This window comes from Loxodonta africana, chromosome 17, assembly GCF_030014295.1.
Source record: "Loxodonta africana isolate mLoxAfr1 chromosome 17, mLoxAfr1.hap2, whole genome shotgun sequence".
Lineage (NCBI taxonomy): Eukaryota > Metazoa > Chordata > Mammalia > Proboscidea > Elephantidae > Loxodonta > Loxodonta africana.
The window spans coordinates 4,732,246-4,752,614 of NC_087358.1; the positions used below are offsets into that span (position 1 = coordinate 4,732,246).

Consider the following 20,369-nt stretch of genomic DNA (forward strand, 5'->3'; position numbering starts at 1 on the left):
CATTTAAGTAAATGTAGATTCTATAAACTAACATATATTTATCAGAACTGAAGTATTTTCACGATAAATTTGTACCGGCAGTTGTTGATACTGGGTTTTCTTTGTTGCTGTTAACTGTATGTTAGCTCTTTCAGATTTACTTTTAGATTTTGATGTTGCAAGATGATAGATTCTGTATCTCCTCCCCTCCGTTAACAGGGAACATAAATCTGATGATGGACGCCAAACACTCAATATAACTGTTCAAAAAAAGATGGGGGAAAAAAAAACCACAAGGGAAGAATTGATAATCATTAAAATGCTTGTTTTAAAAAGAAAGGCTGATTGTAACAACACAGGTCTAAGGACGACGCTGTTACTCTGTGGGCTGTGCTGGCCCATTCTGGACCTCTGGCTCTCACTAACCTTCTATTTTATCTATCATTTGTAATCATTTTATTCATAAGATCATTTATTTAACTTAACAGAACTAAAAAAAAAAAAAAAAAACCTCACATACTGACCTGAATCTTTTCCTTTTTTCTCATAGGTCACAACACGCAACTTCCACACAGCCGCCACATCCCGTGACAAGCCTGGCCCCCCCGGTTCCGCAGACCCCACGGCCCTCCTGAATTCCGACTGTATCTGCGCTTGCTTCTTATCGTTCAACACCCGTCTGTGGTTGCTCAAGGCTCTGAGCTGCTCTTCACTGAAATAACCCTGTGACCATCGACAAGATCAAGGTGGGTGATGTTGGAACAAAAGCAAACCGAGCCAAACAGAAAGTCTCACCAGCTGTAATGGGATCACTTTAAATGAGGATAAATACCACAGAATTGAGCTCACCTTAAAGAGCATGAATATAAATATCTCAAATATAAAAAGTGAGTTAATATACTCACCTTTCTCATGTAACAACTTTGCTCAGGTCCCTTAAACTGTTCATTAATCCTTGTGACAAATTTCCCAAGGGCCAATACAAACCCTTAATTATCAGTGTTTTCTAATAATCACCCTCTCCTTATTAACAGCTAACATCCGGGAGCTCATATTGGAGGAGGGGACCCACAGGTGGCTCATGTATTAATTCATTCAATCCTCACAATAAACCCACGAGGGAGGTACTAGTACTGTTTCCATGCTACAGATCATGAAACACCGGAGGCACAGGGAGGTCACATAACCTGTCCAAGCCGGATAGGCAGGAGCTGGTTCAAAATCCCTACTCTTAGCCCCTGTAATGTAATCTCATAACTCTTTGGCTTTGCCTCTGCACTTCTCTCTCAATCATTTTGGCAAACTGCTGCCTGTAACTCTTGGGAATCTCACCCAGTGTGAAACAAACAAATGAAATAAAACAGGAAATGACTGTAGACACATAACATCCTAGACCACTGCTGCCTCGTTAGCTGCTGGTGATTCCAACTCATGGTGACCCCACGTGTGCAGAGAACCGCTGCGCAGGGTTTTCAAGGCTGTCACCTTTCAGGAGCAGATTGCCAGGCCTGTCTCCCCAGGCACCATTGGGTGGGTTTGAACCGCCAACCTTTCAGCTAGCAGTCAAGGGCTTAACCGTCTGCACCAGCCAGGCAGGAACTGACCGAAGTGCTGATAACCAAAATGTTGGCAGCTTGAGTTACCCAGAGGCATCTTGGGAAAAAACCCAATGCCTTACCTATTTTAATATCCTAATCTATACTGGGAATGAAGACTATAATATCTCTGTCCCCACAATGTTCTTCTAAACATGCAGACAGTCATTAGTTTCAATTCCATTTCCTAAGTCCCACATCATTAACATGTCATTCAAAACAAATCCTTTTGACGAGGGCTTTAGAAGTCGATAGCTGTTTTTCCCTCCAAGAAGTACAATGATGACTTTAAGTCAAATCACATAGAACCATATAAGCTTAGAAGCTTAGGGACAACCTACTCTTTGGCTGTTCCTTGAAAGGAGGAGGGAATGAGGCCCTAAGAGATAAATCACCTGTCCAGCTATACAGTGATGGGGCCAAGTTTAGAACTTCGTCCTCCAGCTCTCATTCTGCCTTGTTATTTCCTCTTTGCATTATAATATGGGAGTCTCTGGGTGGTGCAGACAGTTAACACGCTCGGCTACTAATGGGAAGGTTAGAGGTTTGTGTCTACCCAGAGGCACCTCAGAGGAAAGGCCTGGTGATCTACATCCAAAAAATTAGTCATTGAAAACCCTACGGAGTGGTTGGTGGATTCGATCTGCCAACCTTTTGGCTGAGTACTTATCCACTGCTCCACCAGGGCTCCTTTTCAGACACAGAGGTGTCTAAAAATTTAGTTTAGGTGGTAGCTTACCTTAATGTATGAAATGATGTTCTAAGAATAGTTAGCTAACATTCATATGGAACTTCATAGGTTATGGAGCCCTGGTGGCGCAGTGATTGGGAGCTTGGCTGCTAACCAAAAGGTTAGCAGTTTGAACCCACCACCTACTCCCTGGAAACCCTATGGAGCAGTTCTACTCTGTCCGATAGTGTTGCTACGAGTTGGAATGGACTCAAAGGCAATGGGTTTATAGGTTACAGTACACTTTTATAGAGCCTTGGTGGTGCAGTGGTAAAGAGCTTGGCTGCTAACCAAAAGGTCGGCAGTTCAAATCTACCAGCCACCCCTTGGAAGTCCTATGGAGCAGTTCTACTCTGTCCTGCAGGGTTGCTATGAGTCAGAATTGACTCAATGGCAACCCGTCTGTTGGCTGCACTTTTATATACATTATCTAATTTAATCCTAAAACAACATATTTTACACCCACTTTATAGCTATATTATGCCCAATTTGCTTAGCTAATAAATCGAAAAGGCATGATCCTAAAGCCTGCTCTATTTCTAACACAGTTGAGTGCTTCTGAAACTTTTCCATCTAAGTACGCTCAAGGTAGAGGATGATGACAGAGGCCCTGCGCAGGACCTGAGACACAGCCAACACCATGGAAAGCAAGATCCTGCTTTGAAGATACTTGTTTTATCTTAAAAATAAGAATAAATTTACAGTGCATCTTAAACAACAGTAATTAATATATAAATAATACCTAACCCTCCTTACCCCCACTTGGTACTGAATCGAAAATGCACTGCACTGGTTTGCACATTACAGACGACCCCAGAAATGTATACATTCCCATTTGAGAAACACAGCATTTCCACACACTGCCTCCCGTAACGACTATGAGAGTGAAAGCAGAGTGCCACCTTACTAGATGATGACTGAGGCTGGTTACCACAGGCTCTGACTCTCACCTCAAGGTGACCCGGGTCCGGCGCGTTCTTCACGGCTTCGTACAGTTCTGCACCGTCTTGCAGAGCACGGATCTGCTGTCTTGTTAGTGCACGCGACGGTATACATTGTTTAGCTGCAGTCTCTAGGAAAAAACCCCAAAATGTGTCACTAACTTGCTAAACCACAAAATTAGAAACTAAGAAATCCAGAGAACAAAAGCAAAGACACACAAGTCAGGGAATTAAAAATAAGAAACCACTCATCTGTTAAGACTTTTCTAAGAAAATCTAAAACTAGTGTACTTAGAGTTAAACGTCATAGAAGAGTTTACTTTAGTTACAGGTATGAAAATAGCATGAGCTAGTGATAATTTTTAAGGAAATAAATGCTAAGTCCAATTTCATAGAAGGTGAAATTGAACAATACAGAAAATCATGAGGAAATGCAGAAATATATAAAATCTTCTAGCAATAAAAAAGGTACATTAGAAAAAGTCGATTTTATGTTCTTTCAGCATAAAAACAGTGATTTCTAGTATTAAAATTGATGCTACAAACACCTCACCAAAGAAGATATACAGATAGCAAATAAGCATATGAAAAGATGCTCAACATTATACGTCACTAGGAAAATGCAAATTAAAAAAGGACACATGACTACGTATCTATTAGAATGGCTAAAATTAAAACACTGACAACTGCAAAGGGTGGCAAGGACGTGGAGCAAGAGGAACGCTCGCTCGCTCCTGGTGGGAACACAGAATGGTGCAGCCACTTTGGAAGGCAGTCAGGTACTTTCTTACAATTGTGCTCCTAGGTATTTACCCAAATGAGGTGAAAATGTCTGTCTACATAAAACCCTGCACACGAATGTTTATAGCAGTTTTATTCCCAATTGCCCCAAACTGGAAGCAACCAAGATGTCTTTCAACAGGTGAAGACTACAACAGATGAACAAGCTGTTTGTACAACATTCATTCAAAGGAAGATTATTCAATGACAAAATAAATTTTCTATCAAGCTACAAAAAGACATGGAGAAACCTTAAATGCATTTTGTGAAAGACGCCAGTCTGAAAGATTTATGTAGAATTCCAACTATATGACATTCTAAAAAAGACACACAACAGAAACAGTGAACAGATCAGTGGTTGCCAGAGGCCCGAGGGGGTTGCGGCGGCGGGGGGCCCAAACCTGCTGCCGTCAAGTCGATTCCAACTCATAGCGATCCTCTAGGACAGAGAAGAAGTACCCCATAGTTTCCAAGGAGCACCTGGCAGATTCAAACTGCTGGCCCTTTGGTTAGCAGCCATAGCACTTAACCACTACAGCACCGGGGGAGGAAGGAAAGGTTAAATATACGGAGCACACGGCATTTCTTAGGACAGGGAAACTATTTTGTAGGATATTGTAATGGTGAACACATGACATGCATTCGTCAAAGCCCATAAGACTGTACAACACAAAGAGTGAAACCTAACGTAAACTGTGGACTTCAGTTAATGGCAACATGTCAATACTGGGTCATCAGTTGCTTTCGTTAATGGCAACAATGTCAATATTGAGTCATCAACTGTAACAAATGTGCCACAGGAATGCAAGATGCTAATAGCAGCAGAAAGAGTGTGCGCAGGGGAGGGGGTGTACAGGAACTCTGTACTTCTGTACAATTTGTCTGTAAACCTAAAACTGTTCTATAACATAAAGTGTTATTAAAAAAAAAATTTTTTTAATTAAGAAAAAAAAAAAGTCACAGGGAAAACAAGTTCTAGCTCCAGGTAATAATAACATTAAAGGTAACAACAATAAAAATGCAAACGTTAAATAACAGATAAGGACGCTGAGGAAACAGTGACACACGGGATACATGGGGGAAAACCACTGGACAGTTCTCCCTATTTTGCTATTCTTTGTCTAATCCCAAAAAGGGGAGGGATACTGCAAATAGTTTAGTACTGAAGCTTAAGAGGGAGTTTACTTAAGACTTCTGAAGAGTGCTATGGATATCTACTGGTTTATCTCCTCAGACGGGAGCAACTATCTAAAAGCTCAGTGTGCTGAAGAGAGATGTGGTGATTGGGTCAGTTTAGTGCTTATCTCTGTATCTATGTAAAAAGATTTTAAAACAAGTCAGAAAAAATTCAGATTCAGGATTAGAAAAAAAATGTTACTCAAAACGAAGACAATTTGCCCAATTACAAAAGTAAAAAGAGTAGGCCCTAAACTTTGTTCTCATATGTCAAATACAAACAATTCATTTTACCTTCCTGCTCTTCAAATTCCGCTTGGATTTTAGCGAGCAGGGCTTCCAGTTTCTTTTGTTGGGTCTCTGCATATTTTGCTGCTTCTTTTTCTTCTGCTCTTTCATCACGAAATATGTACAATCCAGAAGGCGTCTTCTCCACCCACTGTCATGGGTTTTAAGCAAAAATACACAGTACGGAAGAAACAGTCAAATTGGCTGTCTCAAAAGAACAAAATACACAGTATGTCTCAGGAATGCGTCATACCTGTATAGGGTAAGCTCTCTGAATGATGACATCAACACAGCCAACATGTCCCCCGTCACTGAACAGTGATGACAAGGGTAGAGAAAAAGGCCTGGGATCAGGGAAGAACCCAAGTTTGGCATACCAACAAGCAGGCCGGGTGCTGTTAGCAGAAATCTGGACAAATTAAAGAATAAATCAGTTCAGAAATTAAATATACATTCAATTCTATTACAGATGTCGGAACACTCTTCATTCTTTGAGGGCTGTTTTAAAAATACTCACTTTAAAATTCTCATGGACTCAGCTAAATAACAGATTGGCTTAAAAAAAAAAAGAATATCACCCTTAAGTACTGCGCTCCTTTAAAAAATCACCCATCTGAGAACAAGTGGTCAACAATTCCTTTCAAGCACAGATGAGAAGGTAAGCGGCAAGGAAGCTACATTCCCGGAAGGGAACAACCAGAGTGGAAATAAGGCAAATGCTGACACAGTGTGGAGAATGTACCCAAGGTCCCTGGACAATATGCACAGAGCCTGTTAAATGAGAACCTCATTTGCTGTGTAAACTTTTACCAAAGCCACAATAAAATATTTTAAAAAACTCTCATGGAAAGGAAAGTGAATAAATAAATTGCATGAAAATGAAAATATTCTAAAAATACAGTACTCCTCAAAAAACAATGTTTATACTGCCATAAAGCCTTAATGTTATTTAAATATTTTTATTAAAAAATGAATAAAAAAGACTTTCATTGAAGAACTGAGGCCTTTGAATTACGTCGTTGATGAAAAATACTGAATATACCACGGACTTCCAGAAGAACAAACAAATCTCTTTTGGAAGAAGTACAGCCAGGATGCTCCTTAGAAGTGAGGATGACGAGGCTTCGTCTCACATACTTTGGACACGTTTATCAGGAGGGACCAGTTCCTGGAGGAGGACATCATGCTTGGGAACGTAGAGGGGTCAGCAAAAAAAAGAGGAAGTCCCTCAACGAGATGGACCGACAAAATGGCTGCATGATTAAGTCAACATACTTAGCTATCTCTAGGCCCCTCAAAAAACATGTAAGGACAAAAGAGACCTGGAGAGAAGATGACATAGATGAGATGTCACCAAAATTTTGGAATCTAAAAATTCAACGAACAAGTGGTAAATGACAAAGCAGCTCAGAGAAAGATGACACCTAATAAAAATTGCAAACGTTTATATAGCACTTACTATGTGCCTAACGCAGGTTGTTAATGAGTCTTCCTCCAATCCTGATGCCCCGTTCTTCTTTATATAGTCCAGCTTCTCAGATTATCTGCTCAGCATACAGACTGAATAGGTGTGGTAAAAGGATACAACCTGATGCATACATTTCCTGATTTTAAACCACGCAGTATCCCCTTGTTCTGTTCAAACAACTGCCTCTTGGTCTATGTACAGGTTCCTCATGAGCACAATTAAGTGTTCTGGAATTCTCATTTGTTATGGTCCACATGGTCGAATGCTTTTGCATAGTCAATAAAACACAGGTAAGCGTCTTTCTGGTATTCTGTTTTCAGCTAAGATCCATCTGACATCAGTAATGACATCCTTCATTCTACATCTTCTTCGGAACCCAGTTTGAATTTCTGGCAGTTCCCTGTCAACGGGAAACCCTGACTGCACAGCGGTTAAGAGTTACACGGCTGCTAACCAAAAGGTCAGCAGTTCGAATCTACCAGGTGCTCCCTGGAAACTCTATGGGGCAGTTCTACTCTTCCAGTAGGGTTGCTATGAGTCGGAATCGACCCGACGGCAATGGGTTTTGCCTTGTCAATGTACTGCTGCAACCGTTTCTGAACGATCTTTAACCAAAATTTTACTTGCGTGTGACGTTAATGATATTCTGCATTCTGCTGGATTACTTTTCTTTGGAATGGGCACAAATATGGATCTCTTCCAGGCAGCTGGCCAGGGAGCAAACTTCCAAATTTCTTGGCATACACAACACGTCCAGCCTTGCATCTATTTGTTGAAACATGTCAATTAGTATTCTGTCAATTCCTACAGCCTTGTATTTCACCAATCCCTTCAGTGCAGCTTGGACTTCTTCCTTCAGTACCACCGGTTCTTGATAGTATGCTACCTCCTGAAATGGTTGAATGCTGAACAATCCTTTTTTGGTACATTCAAGGAGTAATACAGATCCCTTGAAAATTGAAAATTGTAAGCGTAAGCAAAAATGTGAATACTTTAAGGGTTCAAAGATAAAGTTAAGAAATATTCCAGAAAGCACGCAGGGAAAAAAAAAAACAGAAACAGAAAACAAGAAGAAATATAACAAAATTAGAGGACCCATCCAGGAGGTCTACTGTCTAAACATCAGAAGTCCCAGAAAGAAGAAGAGAAATAAATGGAATGAAGACAATTACCAAAGCACTACTTCAAGAAAATGTCACAGGACTCAATACAGGACATAAGTTTCCCAATTGAGCAGCACTGAGTACATAGGACAATGAATCAAAAGGGACTGCCAGCAGAGTGCCTTACGTGCAATTTCAAAATGCTGGAGACAGAAGGTCTTAAAAACAGGACACAAAACAAGGACTAGGAATATGAATGAACTGAACTTCACAGGACGTACACTGGAATCTGGAATAGGGGAAATGTCTTCAAAATTCTGAAGAAGGATTTTCAACCTAACATTCTATATTCAGTTGACCTTACAATAAGGACTCAAAAAGCTGCAGGCTTCCTGTCTCAAGAGTCTCTGGGCTTGTGTGCCCTCACAAACAGGAGTAAGTCTAGCAACATGACATGGAATCTAGCAAATCAGGTTTCTAAAATTGAAAAGAAGGGAAAGGAATTTCCAGAATGACAGCTGTAGAGCAGACACAGGCCATCCCAAGATGAAGCAGGAGTATGGAGAGGCCTCAGAAGGTCTCTAAGAAAAAGAAATGAAACCAACAAAAGGATTTTACTGCATTGAGAGGATTCTTAAAGCTCCTGTGTCGGAACGAGCTGGTGCTAAGGAGACAGAAAACTAAGAACAACAAAGCAAGAAGATGGTTAATGACTCCAGGGGGAAAGCAATACTTTGTAAGGAAAGGAAATGTAATCACAGCATGTTACGTGCTCAGTACAATGGTGTAATGTCACTGTGAGGATGGCACAGGACCGGGCAGTGTTTTATTCTGTTGTACATAGGGTTGCTATGAGTTGGAACCGGCTCGACGGCACCTAACAACAACACTGCTTTGATAAAATTAAAACTAACAAAAAGATGATGCCACTGCTACCTGGATATTCTAAGCAACATAAAACAAATGCCTGTTTCAGCTTGACTGAATACTGTCAGTAAAAAGCAACCCAATACAGACTTAATGACAAGTTACATATCTCTTTATCTTAAAAATGTTTGATTTATAAGATGCTTCCCTGAATTAGGCTGATCCAGAATATAACAGAAGTGAATTCTCCACAAGATACTTCAAAAATGAACCTGAATATGCAATATTATTAGCTATTTCTGACGCAATATTGCAGACCATTCAACATGACAACGTCCTGTTATGTATGTAGGTCAAAATATAGAGGTGAAAGGTGTATTTTGTTATTATGTATTTAAGAAGTATTGAAATCTAATTCTCTAATCACGCTGGATCTGATGGAGGCATCTGGGTAGAAGCAGAGCAGTTACTGTGAGGACGAGATGGCAGCACAAGCCACAGGTACCAAACACAACATCTGCTGCAAACCCACTCCCGCTCTTTAACTGCAACGGCATTATTTTAGCACAAGACAGATCTCTGACTCTCCCATAAACAGCAAAAAAATTTTAATTGAATGAAGAATTTACTTCTCATACTAAGATTGAAAAAAAAAAAAAAATCGGTGCCATTGAGTCTACTGCAACTCATAGCAACCCTACAGGACAGAGTAGCGCTGCCCCACAGGGTTTCCAAGGCTGTAATCTTTACGGAAGCAGACTGCCACATCCCTTTCCTGTGGAGCAGCTGGTGGGTTCAAAGCCCCATCCTCTTGGTTCCAAAACCCAAACCCACTGCCAACAAGTAGATTTCAACTCATAGTGACCCTGTAGGTCGGAGTAGAACTGCTCCATAGAGTTTCCAAGGCCGTAAATCTTTTTTTTTTCTAAACTATACTTTAGATGGAAGGTTTACAGAGCAAATTCATTTCTCATTAAACAATTAATACACATTGTTTTGTGACACTGGTTGCCAACCCCACGACATGTCAACACTCTCCCCTTCTCGACCTTGGGTTCCCCGTTACCAGCTTTCCTATCCCTCTTGCCTTCTTGTCCTTGCCCCTAGGCTGGTGTGCCCCTTTACTTGTTTTGTATTATGGGCCTGTCTAATCTTTGGCTGAAGGGTGCAAGGCGGTAATCTTTTCAGAAGCAGACTGCCATATCTTTCTCCCATGGAGCGGCTAGTGGGTTTGAACCACTGACCTTTCGGTTAGCGGCAGAGCACTTAACCACTGCACTACCTTTTGGTTAGCAGTGTTTTCAGGAAATGTAGAATGTGCATACGTGAACGTACAACTTCAGGCGTAAAACCCCTCTGGGACTTCAGTAAACTGACTTTTACTTAGAGTGCAGGCAAGTTTGGTTTACCTTCAACAGGAGAGATTCTGGGGCTTCGAGAGGTGTGCAAGCATCCGGAGAACCCACCAGCTCTGCTCCATGCGTGATGATCTTCTGACCCACCGCCAGCCTGCCCTTCTTCAAGAGCACCGAGAGGGGGGCGTCGAGCTGGGCTCTGATAGCATACCACCCATCTGTAAGCTCGAGGATGGCCACGCTTCTGGAACCCACACTACTCGTTGTACTGCTGGAAGTTTCATGTACATTTGTGTTCGATGAAATTATTGCCGAAACACAGAGAACAAGTGTTTTTGCAGCAGTGTCGTCCCTTTCCGTTATCTTTTTTATAGCTGACCTTCTGCTTCTATCAACCTCCACATCATATCTAAAAGGAAAATTCACATTTTAGGAACTGTGAATCTAGAATTCACCATAAAAGGTCAGTGAATAATTAAAATTAAATTCCTTTATCAAAGAAATACCGAGACAGAAAAGAATCTAAAATTTGGCAGTTAGCAAAGTTTTATATTATTAAAATATGGATTAAATATTAAAAAACAAGAAAAATGCAAGAATGTTTTATTAACAATCTTTGACTAGAGGATCAAATTAGTAATTCATATCCTTCTCAGACGCCCAGAGTGGGCAGGGAAGGCGGAAGCAAGGGGTGCGTGAACCTATGTTCTCTAAGTCAGGGCATGGGGGTGAAGAGAGACGATCTCCACCCAGCACGAGCAGTAGAATGGGGGGAGCTGTCGCTGACGGCTGCTTGTGTAGCACCCGACACAGACCGTGCAGGAGACAGAAGCACCCCACAGGGTGTGAGCTCCTCACGGGACGCTTGACACTTGCCTGTATTTCAGCTGGAGAAGCACCCTTTCTGGGGTCAGACATCTATTAGCAAATTCCTTAGGGAAAGAAAACTCCATAGCAGCCAGTTTCCATAGGATCCATCTATAGTGATTGTAGACCCAATCTCTAGAAATGAGCTTTGGATCCACACCGGGGGTGTCACACAGAGCCCTGAACAAATAAAGGTAGAATAATACAAAACAAATCACACGAGATGACACTGAACTCAGACAGTGAATACGCTCTGTACAAAACGCTACAATGTACAAAATCATTCAGCAATACCTTTCTATGTGATAAACGTGATAAAATAATTTCAGAGAGTGGTTTGATACGTACCAAAATGGCACACTCATCACAATTCACTTAACATAGTCACATCAACACACAGGTTTCAACTCATGTATGTGTCTCCTGGAAAATGAGATCCTTAATTTAAAATAATTATAACTTAGATTTTTTTTTAATTGAGGAGATAATTTTTGAAAATCACACCTAAGAATTCCCTTCCCTAGTCCCGGTGCTCTCCTTGATATCTTCCCTTTCTTCTCAATTCCCTGACTCCCCTTCCTCCCCCACTCCCACTCCTCCCATGAAGAAAACAACTTGACAGCTTGCTTCCTTGACCCACTCACCAGCACTGTACCTGCACACTCTGCCTTCTCCATCACTGTGGGTGAACGCTTACGCGCTGGCTTCCCTCTCTTCTACGGCTGCCCCCACCCCCTGCATCTCCCATTCATCAGGGGTTCCCCAGACAGTACTGTGCTCGCTCGTGCCCACCGCCTGCAGGTCACTGATCAATGTCACCTACACACAGAAGACTTCCTGACTGCGTACTCTAACACTGCACCTATCTTCACCCAGCTCTTCCAAGCCCCTTTCCAGCTTGCTCTGTCTTCACGGTACTTATCGCCTGCTGTACAAGTTACTTGTTTATTTTCTGCTTCTTCCCACTAACCAGCCAGCTGCCCTCGGGCTGGTTCCTATGCATGTGTGTCAAAGCAGAACTGTGCTCCGCAGGGCTTTTAATGGCTGATTTTTTGGAATTAGATAGCCAGGCCTTTCTTCAGAGGCACCTCTGAGTGGACTTGACACCCTTTCAGTTAGCAGCTGAGCTCTTTCACTGTTTGTACCCCCCAGGGACCCAACCCCACCCCCCACCCAACCCTACACTAGAAGGCACAACTTATCAGGGCAGGGATTTCTTTATTTTGTTATTCATAGTACCCAGAACAGTCCCTGCGTGGTACAAACAGTTACCACTCTCAGCTGCTAATCAAAAGACTGGAGGTTCAAGTCCACCCAGAAGCATCTTGGAAGAAAGGCTTGGTGATCTACTTCTAAAAAACCCACCATTGAAAAGCCTACAGAGCACAGTTCTACCTTGGTAAACACGAGGTCGCTGTGAGTTGGGCTCAGCTGGACAGCAACTGCCTGCTTCCAGAGCAGGACCCGGCCCGCAGCAGGTGCTCAATAAACCACCGCTGGCTGAACCAAAAAACCACCAGTGAGAACTGATCAGCTTCAACACTCAACTGTGAATGCCGCCCACCTGATGATAGGGTGGTAGCTGTTAACCTCTGAACTACGCAGTCTGTTTGAGTAAGAGCACCCAACACAGCCCGTAAACCGTACTCTTTCTGCTAAAGTTTAGAGCAGATGTTTGTTACATGAGACATGTGCAAGGTGTACGTTACTTTCCTGCTCTAAAATACTCAAAAAACATATAAAGACCTCTAATTTAACGGGACAAAATAAAGGTTCTCACACTTCCCCAAAACTGTAAGTTTTGGAAAAATGCAGAGAAATTTTTAAAGGGCACTGAAGAGAAGTTTCTCACCTCTTGCCGCCGGCATGAGATGGGGCGTCCCTGATGGCACAGTTTAAATGATGTTGGTGTAACCATTAGTATTGGAAGGGGCTACGGAGTTCCTAAACAGTTAACATTTCAGGGCATGAAATTTTCTAGTTATCTGGTATTAAAAAGATTTCTGTTTAGCTTTCAGTGTGTCTACGTTATAGTCAAGAGACCTCGTGGTGCAGTGGTTAAGCACTCAGCTGCTAATCAAAAAGTCAGCCACTCCAACCCACCAGTGGCTCTGCAGAAGAAAGACCAGGCGATCTGCTCATGAAGATGGCAGCCGTGGAAACCCAATGGGGCAGCTCTGCCCGCCCTGTAGGGCCACTGCTCTCATGAAGATGACAGCCTTGGGAACCCAATGGGGCAGCTCCGCCCACCCTGTAGGGCCACTGCTCTCATGAAGATGGCAGCCGTGGAAACCCAATGGGGCAGCTCCGCCCGCCCTGTAGGGCCACTGCTCTCATGAAGATGACAGCCGTGGAAACCCAATGGGGCAGCTCCGCCCGCCCTGTAGGGCCACTGCTCTCATGAAGATGACAGCCGTGGAAACCTAGTGGGGCAGGTCCGCCCGCCCTGTAGGGCCACTGCTCTCATGAAGATGACAGCCGTGGAAACCTAGTGGGGCAGCTCCGCCCGCCCTGTAGGGCCACTGCTCTCATGAAGATGACAGCCGTGGAAACCCAGTGGGGCAGCTCCGCCCACCCTGTAGGGCCACTGCTCTCATGAAGATGACAGCCTTGGGAACCCAATGGGGCAGCTCCGCCCGCCCTGCAGGGCCACTGCTCTCATGAAGATGCCCCAATTTAGGAAAACGCTACTCAATTCACTATATCCCAGACAGAGAATTCACCTTATGAATGGCTTCAACGGAATGCCTCCTGAACCACAATGCATTTTAAATTATTCAGTATATAAAAATGTGATTTCTAGTCAATATTTTAGTTCAAAAGAGATAAGGAAAGCGACAAAAGAGGGAAGAGAGGGATGGTGGAATATATCAAAGTTAACGCAAAGTTTTTTTGCACAGAGTACCTATAAAATTCTTCTTTTCCAGCCTTTCCATCATTGGAGGGTATGAGCCATCCACCATCAGCCAACTGTATTCCCTTTCCAGCCCACAAGGCCTCCTTTCCAAAATAATCCTGAGCGTGAAACCGGAAAGACTCTGCAGTCTTGCTGTTAATTTTTATGCAATGTTCAGGAACACCGTACATATATAGCTGCACAAAACAGAGAACACAGAGGTCTGGTAAGGAATGAAGAACAAAAACCAAACAAAATAAACACATTTCATAAAACAAAAACTCAAGTGTAACAAGGCCAAACGGAATTTACCAATCATTTCTGATCTAAACATGAAAATATCCACTATAAAAAAATTACTATGAGAAGTAAAGACTAACAGAAATGCTCCCCACACTGGGTCTGCTGCACCTTGTTCACTCCCTCGAGCACCTGCCTCTGCTGGACCTGCACAGCAAGTCACTGTGTGTATAAGAAAACACAGTAATGCTGGAAGAGACCTTTCAAGCTCAAAAGCTTAGAAAGGAAAGAGCAGTGAAAGCTAGCAGTATTTTTGGGATGTGACCTTGGAGTGCTTACTTTCACCCCAAGGAACCCAGGTGGCACAACAGTTAAGTACTTCGCTGACAACCGAAAGGTCATCGGTTCAAACCCACCCAGCAGCTCTGCAGGAGAGAAGACCTGGTGATCTGCTCCTGTAAAGATGACAGCCTAGGAAACCCTATGGGGCAGTTCTACTCTGTCACATGGGGTCGCTATGAGTTGGAATCGACTCAAACACAACTTTCACCCCCACACGTCTAACCCCAAAGCATCTGCTCCTTTGTTCAGAGCACGAGGTGAGTCTAAACTCAGACTCCTCGCTCTGGAGTCCTGGTTCTTCTATCCACTACTTAACTGACTTCAGGGAAACTAATTAACTCTCTCTGTGTTTCAGTCCTCTTGTTTGTAAAATGTCATGTAAAACAATGGTGACTTACTTTTGAGGTGGTGGGGAGGATTAAGTGAGATATAACCAACACACGTGAGGTGCTTGGAAGAATGCCTAGCATACAGAAAATATTCAATAAATGTTAATTTTTTTTATTAATATTACCATGGAGCCCTGGTGTGCAGCGATTAAGGGATATGGCTGCTAACCAAAGGGTCAGCAGTTCGTATCCACCAGTCACTCCTTGGAAACCCTGTGGGGCAGTTCTACTCTGTCCTTTAGGTCCGCTATTAGTTGGAATCGACTTGATGGGAATGGGTTTGGTTTTTTTGTTTATTAATATTACCAATATTATTTCATTCCTCTATTACATAAAATTCTACCTAGAGAGTAGTGAGTAATCAAGAACCCTCTTTTAAAAATGCAGATAGCTCTTAGAAAGTTCAGGGTTATGAGCTATTCATTTTAAATTCACTCAGACTACTTCCCTCTAATACCCAGCTGGGAGCCCTTGCAATAACAAAATGGTAAGACTGATGCAGGAAGAGAAACATTCATTTTGAAGCACAGATGACTTTGGTAGGAACAGGCAGGCAAGCCGAGGAGAGGGAGGCTCCCACTTAGGCTGATTAACCACAAAAAATCCAATCAGTTGCCGTCGCGAGTAGATTCTGACTCACAGTGACCCTACAGGACAGAGCAGAACTGCCCTGTAGGGTTTCCTAGGCTGTAAATCTTTACAGATGCCACGTCTTTCTCCCGTGGAGTGGCTGATGGGTTTGAACTGCCCACCTTTTGGTCAGCAGTTGAGTGTTTAACCACTGCGCCACCAGGGGTCCTTTAGATTGATTAGAAGCATGATTCATTATCCATTCCTGCATCCACTCGTTCATTCTTTGAATAAAACAATCTGGAGATACCAGTCAATGAAAGAAAATATACTTTGCTGTAAAACTATAAAGCACTGTGGACAAAAGCACACCTGCTTAGGAGAGCACGTGGAGGGGGCCCGGCCTCCGACTGCCATTTTCAGAGACAGTCTCGGCACCGTGGACGTTTTTGCGAGATACAGACTGCCTGGTTGTGGACAAACACGCTGCCGTTGTTTCATTTTAATTCGTGTATCCTGTCTATCTCTCGCATTCTGAAGATTTGTAATTAAATCTATTAAAGAATAAATAATTAGGCAACAATTAAATGGACTATAACATTTTAAAAGCACAACCCATCCGTTTTATATTTTAAATAAAGAGAAAGTATTCCTCTCCTCTTTTTAAATCTTCAAGCATGAAAAAAGTTTCCCAACTTGTAAAGTTGTATAAAGAATATATCAATTATTTTTATCTCAAACTTGGAAGAAAATTAGTAGCCTGATAAAAAATATATTCTAGTCTAGCAGTCCCAGATTGCACGCGCAATACTTATGTTCAACAAGAAGTTATTTTTGAAAAGAAAACAAAAAAAAACAATTTAACCTATTCTTTGGACTTAGAAAACTCTGAAGCATTAAAAAGGTTTTGAAATTATTAATCACAAAAAGGGGAAAACCTGGGGACATTATTTAATAAGAGAAATATCTAAGCCAAAGGCAGGAACACGCTGCATGAATTCTCATACAGTACCTAGTGGTTCCTTCCCGCGCTCTCTCAACGTCGCAGCTGCTGCCTGATGGGAGTTACTTTTGCTAAATGGATGAATTCCACCTTCATTAATGTTATTTTCACTATCACCAGAGCCAAGCTTAACGGCACTTTTTTGTGTTTGTTTGTTTTCTTCCAAATTAACATTCCCGGCAGCACACTGTTCATTTCTTTGAGCACGTGATTTAGTTTTAAAAGGTGGAACGAAGACTTTGGTCGGTTTGCCTGTAGTAACTGAGTGTTTCGCTTTTTCAGTTCTCGTGGCGGGAACGTTGTAACGTGGCTGTCCTGAAACCGATAAACTGCTCGAAGGTTTTTCCAAAGCCAAGTGTTCAAACAAATGGGACCTGGATAGATATTCCTGACCAGGCGCGGTAACACTCAGATTCTGTATTTCTTGCCATTTTTCAGTTGTGCTGAAATGGGGAGAAAAATTATATTTAGAGTTTGACTTTTCACCAGTAAGTGGACACATATACAAGTTTAGAGACACGGATTTTTTCGCACACCCTCAAATGCTACATGGCAGTCCTGTTCTGCTAAGGCTTTTGCATTCGTCACGGTTGCCGTTCCAAGCCACCGCAGGCTTTTCTACGTCCTCACACCCCTCCTCTCAGCTCTACCATCTTCTCCCGTAATAGACGAGAGTCTGTGCAGTGTGGGTGCTGCATCCGGCCCCCCTACTTCTACCAGGCTTCTTACCTCCTTTCCCAGAGAAGCACTCATCCGTCCTCTCTTCTACAAGCAACACCTTCATCTGTACTGGGGACCCCGCCTAAGAGTTCAGTCTCCGCAGGAACCCCACTACTTCACTTATTCATCTCTCCTCCACCTCTTCATACCTTTTTACAGTGCTCCTTCCACTTGGCTGGAAAGCCCTACCTACCTTAGGACATTGTCCCCAGCCTTACCTCTCCCTGAAGCCAGGTGTTCTGCATTCTCACATCACCGTTTTGTGTCTATGTTCTGTTACATTATAATTCTTGTTTTCATGCCTGGCTCCCTACCAACAATCTGACTTATTTATCTTTGTATTCATCAGCACAGGATGTATCACGGAGTTAGAGCAGGTGCTTCATAAATATTTGTTCAGTGCCTAAAACTTTTCCCATTTAATACGTAAATTAGGGTAATACACATATAAGTAACTAAGCATTTACTTCCTTCTTAATATTACAACCTGTTTTTGCGAAAAATACATGAAAACAAACCAAAAACATCTCCTAGCTTTCTACACTCAAAGCATGTGTATTTGTATCCTGCTGAAAACTGCATTCTGGAAATACTGTTCATTAACTTTTTAAAACGATGCCACAGTTATTTCTGAAAAGGTAACATTAAAATAACTTAAACCAAATCTTTGGGTTTTAAAAGCATTGCCAGATAGAAAAGATTTTCAGCATTTTCAGATGTTTTTATTGATACTTCATCCATTATCTCTAAGTGACATCCCTGTAACTGGTTCTTCTGGACTTTTTCTACGGATATACCATCTCACAGAAATGGGGGTGTAGCTCTTTGTCGACACCTCACTGCGCAGACACACAGGTCCTCTCGCTACTGGCCATCTTCCCAACTCCGTCAACATTTAGCATCTCCATTACAACACACGCACACGACCTGAAGCTGGGTGTGCCAAATTTGCGTAAAGCATACGGAGTATGTGCTTACGTGTACTTATACTTCTCTTCTCCTGGAATAATGCATCTTCCAAGGTTATTTATTTTTTTTCTGATGTCTGGTAATCGCGTGTTTCTACAATCCTGAGAGCTGGGGGCCAAAATGCTCTTGGAAGCTCCTGGTACATAGGTAGAATTTGCTGATGGTAAGCTACTTTGTTGACTGGTTAACTGGGAACTTCTAGCAGTGAAAATTCAGCCGCCGGCACTCTAGGAGCTGAGCGGGGGCAGAGTCTTCTGGGGAGCCCTCAACATTCCGTTAACTTGTTCCGTCTGCTTTCAGAACATCACTTCCGGCCTCAACTGTACCTACTGTGTTCCCGGTGAACAGACCCTCGTTTGTACCCTCTCTGGAGAATAAGACTCTAGTCTTTCCGTAGAGGGGACCAATTTCACCAAGTGAAGGAGAGGAATTGATTGTTTCTTCAACATATTTCCTCCTTCCTTATCATGGCTCCCTCCCTCTCCAACATCCAATTCTGAAGATTTCTGAAATCACTGACTCCTGGACTTCTGAGGTTTCTTCAGTGTAAAACGGCTCCACTTCCTCCATTACCAGTTCAGTTTTCGCTTGCATGCTTTCAGAAATTTAGCTCCTCTCCTGCTTCCCCTGTCCTTCACTTTGTTTTGGTAAAATTTTGGAAGGCAGTGAAAGTAGATGAGTGTTATGTTCAATTCATCATCTTTACCAAGAATGTTTCTTATTATGAGGTATGCTTAATTTCACCTTGTTGGCAAAAACTGTCCCAGGGCCCTCTGGTCTCCTGTTCCAAAGCCGTCTAGCTACCTCTCCAGCCTAGCCACCTAGCTGTGGTCACCTGACGACTCCCTGGGCCTCTCCTGTGTGACTTCTTGTTTAAGTCCCACGTCTTCCTCCTCCTTGATTTATGTACTTATGTTGGTTAGCTTTCCGAGACAGAGCGTGGGAGAGAAATCTTCCGGTATTTTACACCCGAAAAATGTCTACCCTCACACTTAATTGACATTTTGGCCAGTGACAGAATTCTAGCTTGGAAATTATTCTCTCAGAATTTTGAAGGCAGATATAATATATATTACAGCATCTACACTCTTCTAGCTTCCATTGTTGATGATGAAAGGATACACACCATTAAAACCCCCAAAAATAAACCCACTGCCGTCGAGTCGATTCCGACTCATAGCGACCCTATAGGACAGAGTAGAACCGCCCCACAGAGTTTCCAAGGAGCGCCTGGCGGATCTGAACTGCCAACCTCTTGGTTAACAGCTGTAGCGCTTAACCACTATGCCACCTGGGTTTCCGACATATACTATTAGGGCTCTCAAAACTTTATTAGAAACCTGCTTTTCTTTTCCTCTAGAAAATCTGAGGTTCCTCTTTGTCCTTGGCGTTCTAAAATTCCACACTGATGCGCCTAATTGTGGTACCATCAAGTCAGTTCTGACTCATAGCGACCCCATGCACAAAGGAAAGAAACACTGCCGGGTCCTGCACCATCTTCACAATTCTTGTTACGCTTGAAACTGTTTTTGCAGCCACTGTGTCAATCCATCTCCCTGAGGGTCTTCCTCTTTTTCCCTGACCCTCTACTTTACCAAGCATGATGTCCTTCTCCAGGCACTGGTCCCTCCAACTCCTTGAGGGCCTTCCTCTTTTTCCCTGACCCTCTACTTTACCAAGCATGATGTCCTTCTCCAGGCACTGGTCCCTCCATCTCCCTGAGGGTCTTCCTCTTTTTCCCTGACCCTCTACTTTACCAAGCATGATGTCCTTCTCCAGGCACTGGTCCCTCCAACTCCTTGAGGGTCTTCCTCTTTTTCCCTGACCCTCTACTTTACCAAGCATGATGTCCTTCTCCAGGCACTGGTCCCTCCAACTCCTTGAGGGTCTTCCTCTTTTTCCCTGACCCTCTACTTTACCAAGCATGATGTCCTTCTCCAGGCACTGGTCCCTCCTGACATGTCCAAACTATGTGAGATGTAGTCTCGCCATCCTTGCTTCTGAGGAGCATTCTGGGTGTGCTTCTTCGAAGACAGACTTGTTTGTTCCTTTGGCAGTCAATGGTATATTCGATATTCTTTGCCAACACCA

The 20,369-nt window shown here is 42.8% G+C and overlaps 1 protein-coding gene across 1 annotated transcript in view; it reads right to left on the bottom strand.

Annotated features, from left to right (window-relative positions):
• Positions 1 to 20,369, bottom strand: part of BRCA2 (BRCA2 DNA repair associated) — an 82,364-nt gene that overhangs the window by 22,429 nt on the left and 39,566 nt on the right. The window contains 10 exon segments of the mRNA XM_064269931.1: positions 76 to 239; positions 504 to 702; positions 3,255 to 3,376; positions 5,496 to 5,640; positions 5,743 to 5,898; positions 10,337 to 10,691; positions 11,159 to 11,329; positions 14,055 to 14,242; positions 15,959 to 16,140; positions 16,599 to 17,032. Coding sequence (XP_064126001.1) covers positions 76 to 239; positions 504 to 702; positions 3,255 to 3,376; positions 5,496 to 5,640; positions 5,743 to 5,898; positions 10,337 to 10,691; positions 11,159 to 11,329; positions 14,055 to 14,242; positions 15,959 to 16,140; positions 16,599 to 17,032 — 2,116 coding nt within the window.